The following is a 13,613-nucleotide window of genomic DNA, read 5'->3' as shown; positions in this document are numbered from 1 at the left end:
TATCACTCTCTGGAGATCTCCAAATGTGTCAGTTCTTCGCTTTTTTATAGAAATAAGCAAGCCATGTTTTGCATAATTGCAAAAGTAGAATTACGCAAAAGAAAGTCTTGAGTGTATTGTCTTGAAGCTGCTAATAATTTCTGTATCATGCTTAATTTGCCAAGTTAATTTTATTTCTCTCTAAACACTCGCAGGCACACAAATACCATCTGAAACACACACTCTAACTCTCTTTAATTAAGATTGATTTCTCTGTCCAAGTCAGTAAATGAATGATCTTTTCTTTGGCGAGGAAGGCAGCGTCTAATTAAAATCATCTCGTAGAGATCAGAGGGCCTCAGATTCCTTTACTTACATCCCAATACACACTCCTGGGGAAATTCTGGAGATTACTTCTGGACCGATTTTTGGCTGTTGTGATTGAGTTATTCGACAGGCGAGGCTAAAAACTAGTCAGCATGATTTGCAATCTCATATTTAACAATAATGACTCAAAGCCAAAGAGGCTTTCTGCATTTAGTGTATGTATAATGCTGACCACTGAACTGATGTTTGTTCTATTTCTATAATGCTGACTCAACCTGAGGTCACTTGACTGGATTCTTACTCTGAGCCACCGATGAAGCTCTCCTGCCACCTAGTGGCAAGCATATGAAACATACAAAAGTAGACTAGTTCTTGTCTAAGTGGGTGGATCTTGGACTGGATGGGCTACAAAGTGGCTGAAAGTCAAAATGATGTGTATTTCCAGACAAACCACAGTGAAGTTCTTAGACAAAATGATACTTTTATTGAAAAATGTGTTTTGAGGTTTGGAATGTGGCAGTACAGACTGATCACAAGAACACCATTCATGATACAAAGGTTGATTGAATCAGTTTTACAGTACTCAAAAAAAAAATACTACCACTCCTTTGTTTTAAACTTTACATTATATGTAAACAAAGGGAAATCACTAAAAGAAATTTAAAGCACACACAATGTGAGGAAAGTGTCAGGACAACATGATTGTGCTAGACATTTTGCTAATACTATTCAAATAGGAACTTATCCGGGAAATCCAATGGAAGAGATGTGAAACTGAAATAACATCAGATTCCCGATCACTGCAGGAACTCTGCAATAAAGTGGCGAAGTGCCCTAAATCGAATACAAGTGTTTAAGGAATGTGGTCTAAAAATGACAGTTCAAACATTTTTTTATATTTAGCAAAACCACTGGGATTGTCATAATGACTGTGCAGCATTCCTAATTCACTGACTCAGAATGAAGGCAAGAGGTGTTTCAACAATTGACTGTTTGTGTGTTTGTGTGCTCTTGAAGGGTTCTTGACATCACGTCACAACGTCAATCAGACATTCAGTCACAGCCCACAGCTTAAAATGATTACTGTAAACAACTTCAAATTTTGTCAGTGTGATTAGTAAAGTGTACCAAAAACAATGTTGTGCAGGGACAATTATTTGGTCCACAAACGTAACACTACATCAATAACATTAGTAGTACTCAGTCTTAAAGGAACAGTTCACCCAAAAATGAAAATTCTGTCATAATTTTTTCACCTTCATGTCATTCCAAACTTTGCTGCTCTTGATGAAAGCATTCAGTGACAAGCACCTGGAAACTCCTTGGAATATAGTGCAGAAGTCGTATGGACTTTTAGGGAGCTTTTTGAGCTTGTAAGTCTTGCATTCATTGAATATTCATCACATTTTTGTCAGTTGCATTCCATGAAAAAGTCATATGGGTTTGGAATGTCATGAAGGGACTAAAAATAATGACAGAACTGTACAGAATATTTGGGTAAACTATACCTGTTCCTCATCCTTCCTTGACGTTTGCGCTCGGCCAGTCATTCATGGTCACAATTACAGTACAATTTGGTGGCAGGCCTGCTGGTAACTCGTCGCATTGACAATATTAAACATATCCTTTCTCACAAAAGACAGGAAATTACCCAGAGGGCACAGCGGCTGAGCAGAGTGTCGATTGTGGTCACGGCAGAAGGCTGTGTCAAAGGTCAAGTCCTCTCCGTTATAGAGAACACGAATGAACATATTTTCCAACCACTTTCCTCGTTTTCTATCGCTCTTTCTGTCTTTGTCTTTCACTTCCGGGCTGTTCCACAGCTCAAACACCAGCCGCGCTGCAAACTTTGGAAATCCCACCCCTTCCAGTCCAAGCGCGCTTAGCAACGGCGCCATTGTTACGTCATGAGCAGATGCTAAAGCGAAGACTGCCTCTTCCTTGCCTTTGCGCGTTTGGCTTCCTCTGGCAATCCTCTCCATCCGTGTTGCGGTACGGTTGAGGTACGGATGTGCTGCGAGCACAGCATATCGGCGGTAAAGCCCCGCCTCCCGCCGCTCCAGTTCATCATTTTTCTGCTGCCGTCGAATCACAGCAAAGTGCTGTAGTGTAAGACACGCCCCCTCATCCAGAGCGTTTGATGTAGTCTGAGTGCTAGAGCATGGAAAAGGAAGACTGTGACAAAAGTGACACAACAACGCATCCACAGGATTGGCCGCCCTCAGATTCTTTGTGGCCACGCCCAACGTCTTCGCCATGGCGACATATGTGCGTTCCAGTTCCGTGTCTGCGGTCCTCTGCCGATACTGCCTGTGCTGCTCCTTGTCCAGGTATCGGTTGCGTGCGGGGCATTCGCACGAGGAACCGCAGAACAGCGTACTCCACTGCAGTTTTACCGTCAGCCGTGACCAATCGAAATGTGGCAGGAAACCGAAGAGGAAGGCCAATCCACTCTGAAGGGTGCGGCTCTTACCTGTAGTCTCCACCCACAACTGCTGCGGCGACCAATCAGCAGTAAGCAGATTGTGACGCTTGATGTAAGCCTGGCGAAGATGATCGCCGTTTTTCAAATGCTGTACGACTCCTTATTAAGAGAAAAAATAAAAATAAATGTTAGTAAGAATGCAGAATAATGTTATTTTATGAAGGTTATTTTAGTATCATTGATATACTGTAATAGTTAATATTTTGAATTTGTTTTTTATTTTTATATCTTTTTATTCTAAGTTTTAGTAAATTTGTTGTGTGTTTTTGTCATTTTTATTAGTTTTTGTTTTAATTTTAAGTAGTTATTTTTAATTAATTTTTATTTCAGATTTAGTTTGTTAGTTTAGTTCTTCAACTTAAACTAACTAAAGTTAAGTTAACTAACTAAACGTTAACTCCTGACTTAAAATAAAATAAGTTATAAAATAAGTATATTTTATTGTATTTCCGTTAATATGTATTTTATTTCAAGTAGTTAATGAAAACAACCCAGTTTCACACCTAGAATAAAACAATAAATAACTCAATTTGTAATTAAGTTTGTTTATATTTATTTTTTTAATATACATACAGTATATATAGAAATATTCTATTGCTGTGCACTGTGATTGGTTACCCGTCTGTGTGAGCTCGCCCATTTCACAGGTGCTGTGATTGGGTAATCTGGGCAGAGATCCCAGTGATGTGTCCCAGTGACCACGCCCACTGAGAGCCATGTGACTAATGAAGGAGGCCAAGAGGGGGTGAGAGGGCTTTCTGCAAAATTACAACCAAAAAAATGTGTTTTAGAACTTATTTTAAATCAGAAATAATTTTGATGCGATACATTTGTGAGACTTTACCAATCAAAACAACACAGTAGGCCAACACATAACTCTGAGGAGCAATGTGAGCATGTCATTACTAGACATATCCAGAAGGGGGAAGCATGCCTTAGCCTTTTGATTAATTATAAAACCACAAATACTTTATTTTAGAACTAAATTTTGGGTTAGTCTGTAGTAAAATATTTAACTTTTAAAAAAAAAAAAAAACAATAAAAGTCAAGGGCAGAGGTCTGCTACCTGCTTTGTTCCTGAAAACGAATGCTCATCGTTAGAAGATGACAACAGCATGTGCCAAAAACAATGCAAGAGCACTGATACAGTATTTACTACACTGAATTGATACATAACAGAACTATGATTACATGAAACATGCATCATTTAAATAATTACTGAATGGAATTAATGCAGGTCTAATGCGACGAAAGATCAAAACTGGAAAGTAACAACTATATCGAACAAACTGGGTATTATTTCCCTTTGCAGGCAGTTTTAAACACACAAAGAGATTTCTGAGAACAAGGGATGTCAGATCACTGTATTTTATTATAATGCATCTTCATTTTTGAGTCAGAGCCCATCAGATCATAACAGTCCGGTTGAGTCAGGTCACAGAGTTAATCTGAGTCATCTGACCTCTAAGGGTACATCTGCATTTAGATGGTAAGGTAAGCATATTTGAGTGTATGTGAAGAACCAGAGCATGTTAAAGGGAAAGAGACAGAAGGATTTGTGGTTGAGGATTACTTTGTAATACATAAATCTCAGCCATCATGGGGATATTATGATATGCGGTGCGTGATTAATAATTCTTGGAATACTCTGGACAAAAGTATTTATCATGCCATTGGTAAGAACTCTACAATGAAATCATGGAAACACAACAGTGTTATTTTCAGTAGTGTTACAGTGACTGTTCAATGCTGCCGTAACCACAGAGACACGGCTCAGGAACGGATAAAAGACGACGACGGGAATAAAATATTAATCTGATAATGATTCATAAACTGCATGCCCTATGACAAACATCAAACCCTGATAAAGATATAGATAGATAGATAGATAGATAGATAGATACTGTAGAAAGACAGACACAGACAGACAGACAGACAGATAGATAGATAAAGAGATAGATAGATACTGTAGAAAGACATAGATAGATAGATAGATACTGTAAACAGACAGATAGATAGATATAGATAGATAGATACTGTAAAGACAGACAGACAGACAGACAGATAGATAGATAGATAGATAGATACTGTAGACAGACAGACAGATAGATATAGATAGATACTGTAAAGACAGACAGACAGATAGATAGATAGATAGATAGATAGATAGATAGATACTGTAGAAAGACAGACAGACAGATAGAGTAGAAAGACAAGCACAGACAGACAGATAGACAGATAGATAGATACTGTAGAAAGACAGACAGACAGACAGATAGACAGATAGATAGATGGACTAACAGTATCGTTTGTAACTGTAGTGATCATGAGCATCAGAAGTTGTATGTTCGTTTACAAATATGGGGTTCATCATCAGATGATTTACATATGTACCTCTTTTCTGATAGTATACAGTCTATGGCGGGTTTCTTGGTTTTGGGGATGGAGTACAGAGGGAAACGGTCTCCATGCCGAATCATCAGGTGTACCGACAGCAGCCTGTAGTCAGCCGGACTGTGACCTACGACACACGCAAATACATCAGCACATGTCTCAGAGAGTCTTCAGGTGAGTGAGAGGGGAAATGAGTGGGTTTCTTACCCTCCCAGCCGTGCTCAGTGAGGTTGGGGTAATTGCAGTACTTGTGAGTGTCTCGGATGGGGTCTGGGGCAGGAGGATCCGTATGGAGGACCGGATTCACACGCTTTCTGCTTTTACCAAGAGACATTTGCTCTGCCACCGGATTGGTTGGAATGAGGTGCACTAGGGAAAGAAAGAAAGGACTATGAGAGTCATTAAGCACAAGCACACACTTTTTCCAGCTTCCTCAGTTCTGACCTCATAAAACAAACATTGAGACTGCACAGTGCTGCGGACTGTTAAATTTTGGGAATCGCCATGGTGATGTGGGCAGAGCAAGGAGTCTGACCGGATATTAACCAGTGACTGACAGCTACCAGAAAGAAGGTGCTACAATCCTTAAATGTGACAGATGAAAACACAAGACCAACATCTGGATTTTACTGAACATTTAAGCTGCATGCTTACATTTTAAGTACACATAAACAATGGCAGCAACTCATTAAAGGGCTCATAATTATGACAAATAAAATGTTCATAGGAGTAAAAGACCCAATTGCACTATAAAAATAGACTCTAGCATTAAGACCTTGAATTTTCCAAAACCAGCATTTATAGAAACTAAGATGCTTCAACAAAAAGACCATGAAAAACTAAATTATGATTGTTTTGGCACAAAAAAAAACTTCACTAACATTATAAGTGGATTTCAAAGAAAATGAATAAAATGTGAAAACGTATGATGTAACCCTTAAATAACATGAAATGTTTTAATAAAAGAAACAAGCAGCATCGCCCTCTAACTCTTAATTAAAAGTGTTTTATAATAACATGCCATCAAGGTAAGCCAGGCATTGCTAACACTTTTCATTGTTCCTGTTATATAACAAAACAATTTGGCATAAATTTAAGTATAGTCACTCTCAGTTTCTTTTATTCCATTCACATTGGAAATATGTACGGAACATTATGAAAAAAAACTGAGAAAGCATATAAATACTGTTGCTGAACTTAAAACAAATTAATTAATAAATGGGAATTGGCTAAACGATAAACACTAGCATTTCCAACTAACCCTAACCAACCAGGAGTTAAACTCACCAGACAGAAGAATAACAGTTAGCTGGTTTATTCGTACACTGACAGACATTCTGGAGATGTTAAAGCAAGCGTGTGCAGGTGTGTGTGTGTTTGCACCTCATACTGGTTTTAATTCAGCATCAAACCCCATTTGACTCCTGTAAAAGCTGCCTGACCAATCACGCATACGCTCAGAGCTCTCAGCCAATCACAGCTCAGCCTCTGTGCAGAGCCCGGCCACACAAAGAGCTCTTTGTAGCTGTAAGTCTGAGTAGAGTGTACAAAAAGAATCACACACACCTAAACACAAATACAATAGACACAAATCAAGCAGGTGCCGTTCAAGGCCGTCGGGCTGATATTGTGTGTGTTGTTGGCAGTGTGTACTTCAGGAATGAAGCAATGCTGACAGTAACCCACATTTCATGGCATGCGAATGGGTCATTTTTCATCTTTCACGTTCTCAATGTATGGCCTCCTTCTCTCAGTCTCAACAGACTTTGAGCCTCTTTCTTTAAAACTACATCAGTCATGCTTGAGTGAACTGAAGTAAAGAGCGAGAGGAAGAGAGTTTGGCTAATTTAAGACTCTGTTCTGTCCTACATTCAGACAGCTTTCAGCTCTTGTTGGAGACATCACAAAGGAAGGAATGAATTAGTAATGACCTCACACAGGGTAAAAGAAACAGGCAACGTGAGGAAGACAGTAAGGATGACAATCAGATTCAGCAAAAATACACATGCATTTAGGCATTTAAGACACTTAAAGTGCTATTGCATTACAAAATAAACCAAGTGTGTAAACAGATGCTATTTTCTGAAGCTGAGTGAAATGTTTTAAGTACAGAGAGAGACGGTAAACCAGGTCAAAGGTCAACTCTTTACTATCACCAAACACATGTGCATGCCTGAACACAACAAAAATGTGGTTCTCTTATGTTGGCCTGTTGCTAAGACTCAACTGTGATTGGCTGTGGGATGCAGAGGGCGGGTATTAAAGTGATCACTGACCAATCCCTGCTTGCCTTGTCAAAAAAATGTCAAGTTTGGTTTCATTCGAGTTGGCTTTGCAAATTCTTACCATCTGTGCTTTTAAACGACTAAATTAGCGGGATTTTCCTGTAGCTGTCACTGTGACATGAAACGTTTAATCTGCTTATATACGCAGGGCTGGTTTCTCAGATACAAATAACCGCAGTCATCTGCGAAAGAGGATTTTCAGTCAAGGACGTGGGACATTGGGGTCTAATCTGAGAAGGGTATAACTGCAGCCCGGAGATCTCCAAATGGGGGCGGGAACTCCAAAACGGGGTGGGAGCTCCAAAATAGGGCGTGGTTTCCTCCCATTGACAGACAGGCACATGACACGCATGCGCAATTTTTTCCCCAATCCACTTCAGTGCAAACTCCGCCCCACAGCTCATTCTAAAGTTTTTATTGGTTGTGTCAATTAATGTGTTGATTTCCTACACTATGCTACAATAAATGCTAACCCCTAAACCTACCCCACACCTGACCATAACCTTAACCAGTGAAATTGACTGCACGGTGGGGTTGGCGCTGAATAGCATGGTAAAGAAAGCTGCAGTTCAGGAGATAAACAGTTAATAAGATTATGCGATATGAGATCGTTCCGTAACTCCCCAACCGGACCTCACCGGACAATGGCACATTTTTAGTTACACCCAGCGTCACTACCCCCTCCTACCCTGCGAATTTCGTGCCCGGGGATGCCCCCGTTGCTTGGAACAAAGCCATAGAGTAAAATCTTTCCCCTGCGCTGACGGCTCGCGGGTGATTCCCGTTTACATCATGAAGCAGAGGTTCAAACTCCAGTCCGAACACCACTGGCCATGAGCTTTGGGCTCTGCTCTCACAGAGAATATTTACTTATATAGCATATTTTATTTTAGATCAACTAGAAACAATGTTTAATTTAAAAAGTTTTATTTTGAAATGTAAGTCAATAACAATTGGCCGAAGCCAGAGCCAATGGTGAAAGTCTTTGCGCGAAGAGACCCCGCCCCATTTTGGAGGTTCTGCCCACTTTTGGAGTTCACGCCCCATTTTGGAGATCTCCGGTCTGCAGTTATACCTACTTGTCTAATCTGGGAATAATCTGTCTCAGAAGCTAATTTGATTGACCAATGCATAAAAAAAAAAATACATAAACATTTCTCTGCTGCAAACCATACTCTCGCTAATGACTTTAGGTCTTCCAGGTTTTTGGACTGCTCGGTTTCACTTCTTAAAAATGTCATGTAAACTTAAATTTCCAGTTACTGATTTCAGAGATTGCATTTAGACTGTCAAACCAATCGGCAGTGAAGTATCATCCATGTGTCGGTTGGCAGCCCCCAACTTCTTCTAGTTCACAAGCTCATGTAAACATTCTCAGAGGTCAGAGAGTCTGTCTGTACTTTTCTTCTTAAAGTCAGCATGAAATAAAAGCTCACCATATTTATTTTGCATATTAATCAAATGCATATTATAGATCTGATTGTACATTTATTTATTTTTTGACCTCGTAATTCTTAATCAGAACGTCTTAACTGGATCTTCCAGTGAAAATGACAGATAGAGATTTTCTAATTCATGTTATAGATCTTATTATGGACAATTCATCCATGCATGCGTTTAATTTTTTTTGTTTTGACCTCATGATTAATCAAAAGGTCATAAATGGACCTTCTCGTGAAAACAACTGACTTTTCTCACAATACAGAAGAAAAATCACTACTTGTTGATAACTTTATATTGTTTGACATATTTCTGAGCAGAGTATCAAGCAGAAAGCATTTCATTTGTGAGATCTGATGCTTTCTTTTATACAGCAGATGCCATTGCTACAAGCCAGTTCTTTAGATCTTGCTATCTTAGATGCAAGAGAATAAAGTGACTTAAAGTGTCTTTACACTTACAAAAACACCCCAAAAAGTACCATGGTTTGTTGGACATGCACCATTCCATACAATGGTATACTTGGAAAAACCCTGGAGTGAAGTTTAGTATTATGGTATATTTCAAAGTACTGCCACAGTACCTTTTTGTAGACATTTAAGAATTCATAATTGAAAAAAAAAAATCCTATATTGATTGACAAAAAATCAGTATATTGAGGGTGTTTATGGTGGCCAGGCATGGTACTAACATAGTGTTTTTGACAAGGTAATACCATGATGCTACCACCATTCTGTTTTGTAAGAGTATAAAGACACCATTTGTATTTTTTATTTGTTTGCTTTTTTAATTTGCAGTCAATTAAAATAGTATCCCTTAAAACTGTGTTCTACTGAAACGGGGAACAATTCATGATATATATATATATATATATATATATATACACACTACCGGTCAAAAGTTTGGGATCAGAGCAATTTTTAATGTTTTTTACAGGAGACTCTTCTGCTCATCAAGGCTGCATTTATTTGATCAAAAATACAGGAAAAAAATTTAATATTGTGAAATATTATTATAATGTAAAATTACGTTTGTCTATTTTAATATACATTAAAATCTAATATATTCCTGTGATGCAAAGCTGAATTTTCAGCATCATTACTCCAGTCTTCAGTGTCAATTCATTATATATATATATATATATATATATATATATATATATATGTATATCATATCTTCAAGGGAAATGCCTTTGTTTAGTGTGTTGAATGCAGTCTAATTGAGACCATATTCCCACTGGACATAAAACCCACACACAGGCACATACTAAGAATGTAAATACAATTCAGCGGAGGTTATATTCCCACCTGACACGCTAAACACACATACAAAGCAGTCCCCGGAGAAAACTTAGAGGATGCATGAATAGCTGTAAGTTCATACAGAGGAAATGTGACTGAAATCATACATTGTGTTTTACACTTACAATACTGCAGGCTGAAACTCAGCACCGCCAGCAGGGCACCCACCACCAGCACCAGCATGAAACGGCTTCGTGCCAGCATTGTCCTGTGATTGGTTCGGACTCCTGTCCATCAGCCATACATGCACAGCCCACTTACGGTCACCTGGGAAATTAAGAGCAACGGAAACTTAATATTGCACACATACGAACAACACAACATGCATGCAATGCTTAACAAATGTTGAGATGTTACAAGGACAGATTGCTCAGCACAAACATTGTAATGAAAACCCCACAGTGCTGGTTTCCCTTTTATAGGCATATTGCAGCAAAAAACATGATACAGGACAGCCAAAGTCTGGTGAAACACAAACTGACAAACCTACACACAGCACCAAGAAGCAACGTGTAATTTATCCCAGAAGCAAAAACTGCTATTAACTCTAAATACAGATAATAGCTGTGCCCTTAAAGGGATAGTTCACCCAAAAATGAAAATGTGATGGTTATCTGCTTACCCCCAGGGCATCCAAGATGTAGGTGACTTTGTTTCTTCAGTAGAACACAAATGATGATTTTTAACTCCAGCCATTGCAGTCTATCAGTCTTATAATGCATGGCAATGGTAACAAAATCTATGAGAGTAAAAAAAACATGCACAGACAAATCCAAATTAAACCCTGCGGCTCGTGACGACACATTGATGTCCTAAGACACGAAACGATCGGTTTGTGCGAGAAACCGAACAGTATTTATATCATATTTTACCTCTAATACACCACTATGTCCAACTGCTTTGAGCGCGCGCACAGCATCCGGTGCGTGAGGTGTGTACGCGCCTACATCTTGGATGCCCTGGGGGTAAGCAGATAAACATCACTTTTTCATTTTTGGGTGAACTATCCCTTTAAATTCCTACGATGAGCGTTTTGACCAAATCTGAAGTGCACATACAAACATGCACGGCTGATGAACTGAGCATATGTTTAAAGGCGCCAGAGAGCATTAAACCACTTCCTGGACTACACCCTCACTCCTCTGCAGCTAAACTCCAAATACTGAGATGAGAACAAATATGCACTGACATTTTAAAAATGTGATATCACACCAATTTTTGCAGCTGCGGTTTGTCACCTTTTTTTGCTGTTGGTATCATTTAATTATAACCCCTGTGGTTCTAATGACAGCAGTCTCTTGCAGTGTGACATGCCTTATTCCATCTAAAACTAGTACTTTTTGTGTAATTATTATTCATGCTGTTTTATGGCCTCATTTTAAAGGAGAGACGACGTGACAGTGATACTGTCAAAATTTGTCACACCGCAGGATTATTGAAATGAACTAGTGAAGGCTAAAACAATTCAAAAATGCAATTTAAACAATTATTTGAATGCACACTCTTTTATAATGAACATGTTTTAGGATTCTGAAATGAAAAGAGACATTTTGTAAGTTTTATAGAAAACTATAAAACACCCTTGAAGACCCTCATTACAGTGTCTCAAGGTCATATATTTAAAAGTTAATTAGTTCATATATTTATCTACTTTATATAAAAAGGCATGTTTTGCTCAAATAAACATTTTTTTTACACCTTGATAATTTACCCCTCTTTGAGATTATACCACTGAAGAATGATCAGACTCAGCCCTGCTGTGAGCCTCTAACAATATAAACTGAGAGAGAGTGTTTGTATATACTGTATATGTATGCATGTATGAAACCAACAATAATGCAAAGATTACATTTCTAATAACTATATATATATTTACTGGATTTTACTGAAATGTGTTTCTATATTTTTACTATTTTCTTTACAGGATTTTATTTCTTTATAGGCCATATGGAGATGTTGCAGATGACAGCTCGCATTTAATAACGCATTTTACACAATAAATGTCACTGTCTAAAAGTGTTGAATCTTAAAACTCCTGTTTTTCTGCATATATAATGTCAATTTGTCGTGTTTTACGAGTGAAGACGATCAGTTTGCGATCTGAATAGCGCAACTTCGGTGTCTTCGGGAAACCGTGCAAAAGGAACATGAGAAGAATTCGTATGGAAAACGGGAACGCTGCATATGTAATTCTGAATGGTTCAGTGAGATCAGCGGATCAGACACACGTACAGACGCGTCACGGCACGAGAAGAGGGAAACCCGCTTTACCTGACCGAACAGAGCCGAGATATTCCGTTCAGAGGAGTCGATCTGAGCCGTGATCCATCTGCCCGTCAAGAATGATCAACCAGCCCTGCTGCGAGCCTCTAACAATATAAATCGAGTGTGTGTGTGTGTGTGTGTGTGTGTGTCAGACATTTTGTTGAGTTCAATGCTCCATCTGCTGGTCATAAATGGTCAAAGACCAAAGTTGTGGTGATACCATGGTATCATATGGTAGGCTACTTGTGTGTATTTGTGTCTGTAGAGCCTTAGCCGTCTATGAAAACAGTACAAGTCTATGAGATGTCCTCCTCACTCAAATAAAGCTCTGTGTGTAGGCCTATGTGTTTGTTGCGCCTTCATGCACTTTGACTTGAAAACTATTAATGATCCACCAGAGGGTTGTGGTTTTGCTTCTGGAAACAGATTTTACATTGGACATCAAGTGCCAGAGTATGGATATTAAATGTCTCTTGAATTTGATCACGTGACTACAGATAGCTTTTATCATTGTTGCAGGCAATCCTATATTTACTTTTTTTGAAGTAGGCTATAGCCTACTAGTAATATGCCGATTTATTTTGCAAGTAGGCCTATGCTCAATTAAATGTTATTTGCATTTAACATTGTTTTTCTTTACTGTCTGCAACCCATTTTATGCCGGTGTGTGTGTGTGTGTGTGTGTGTGTGTACACTCTGTGCTTGTTTGTATGCACTGATTCTACATTATTTGAACTGATTTCCAGTTCAAGTGCCATCGACTGACCCATTACAGTAGGCTACTAGATCGCTCTTTGGCAATGCATTTGTATGTTTTTGGTATTTTGTTGTTCTTGTTGAACTCATTTCAGGGGTTAAGTGGGAGTTATAAAGCAGTTCTGACAAGACAATAGTGCAATTATTTAGTTCAAGTCAGTTCAGCTCAAACTGTAAAATGTCCATCAATTATGAAACAAGTTCAGGTTTGTAGGGAATGGTGGAGCAGAAGGGAATGAGGAACTGTGCAACAGATCGATTGGTTATTTGGATAAACCAGTTTAGAGAACCACACTAATAATTAACCATTCTTCCTCAACAAAAAATAAAATAAATAAAAAATGAGTGGTTTCCACCCTCTCACACTTGCATACACACACA

General features: G+C 38.6%; 1 protein-coding gene across 2 annotated transcripts; it reads right to left on the bottom strand.

Annotated features, from left to right (window-relative positions):
- Positions 1–810: 810 nt before the first annotated feature.
- On the bottom strand, positions 811–12,641 carry LOC107669877 (2-phosphoxylose phosphatase 1). 2 transcript variants are annotated; one of them, XM_016462305.1, is made up of 6 exons: positions 12,483–12,641; positions 10,337–10,478; positions 5,393–5,554; positions 5,186–5,312; positions 3,410–3,549; positions 811–2,890 (listed from the first exon to the last, which is right to left on the bottom strand). In XM_016462305.1, the coding sequence occupies exons 2-6, from the start codon at positions 10,413–10,415 to the stop codon at positions 1,869–1,871; spliced, it is 1,530 nt and encodes a 509-aa protein (XP_016317791.1). In that variant the 5' UTR covers positions 10,416–10,478; positions 12,483–12,641; the 3' UTR covers positions 811–1,868. The 2 variants fall into 2 exon arrangements, with proteins under 2 accessions (XP_016317791.1, XP_016317792.1); XM_016462306.1 differs by lacking the exons at positions 10,337–10,478; positions 12,483–12,641 and adding an exon at positions 6,473–7,006.
- Between the last annotated feature and the right edge of the window lie 972 nt (positions 12,642–13,613).

Source organism: Sinocyclocheilus anshuiensis, unplaced genomic scaffold, assembly GCF_001515605.1.
Source record: "Sinocyclocheilus anshuiensis isolate Anshui unplaced genomic scaffold, SAMN03320099.WGS_v1.1 scaffold272, whole genome shotgun sequence".
Lineage (NCBI taxonomy): Eukaryota > Metazoa > Chordata > Actinopteri > Cypriniformes > Cyprinidae > Sinocyclocheilus > Sinocyclocheilus anshuiensis.
This window is presented reverse-complemented; position numbering and strand designations above follow the sequence as displayed.

Coding starts and splice junctions, on each gene's coding strand:
- LOC107669877 (XM_016462305.1), bottom strand. CDS start 10,415: ATGCTGGCACGAAGCCGTTTCATGCTGGTGCTGGTGGTGGGTGCCCTG. Junction 5,555..10,336: donor GAGTTTCAGCCTGCAGTATT/GTAAGTGTAAAA, acceptor TTCTTTCCCTAG/TGCACCTCATTCCAACCAAT. Junction 2,891..3,409: donor GGGCGAGCTCACACAGACGG/GTAACCAATCAC, acceptor TCTCTTAATAAG/GAGTCGTACAGCATTTGAAA.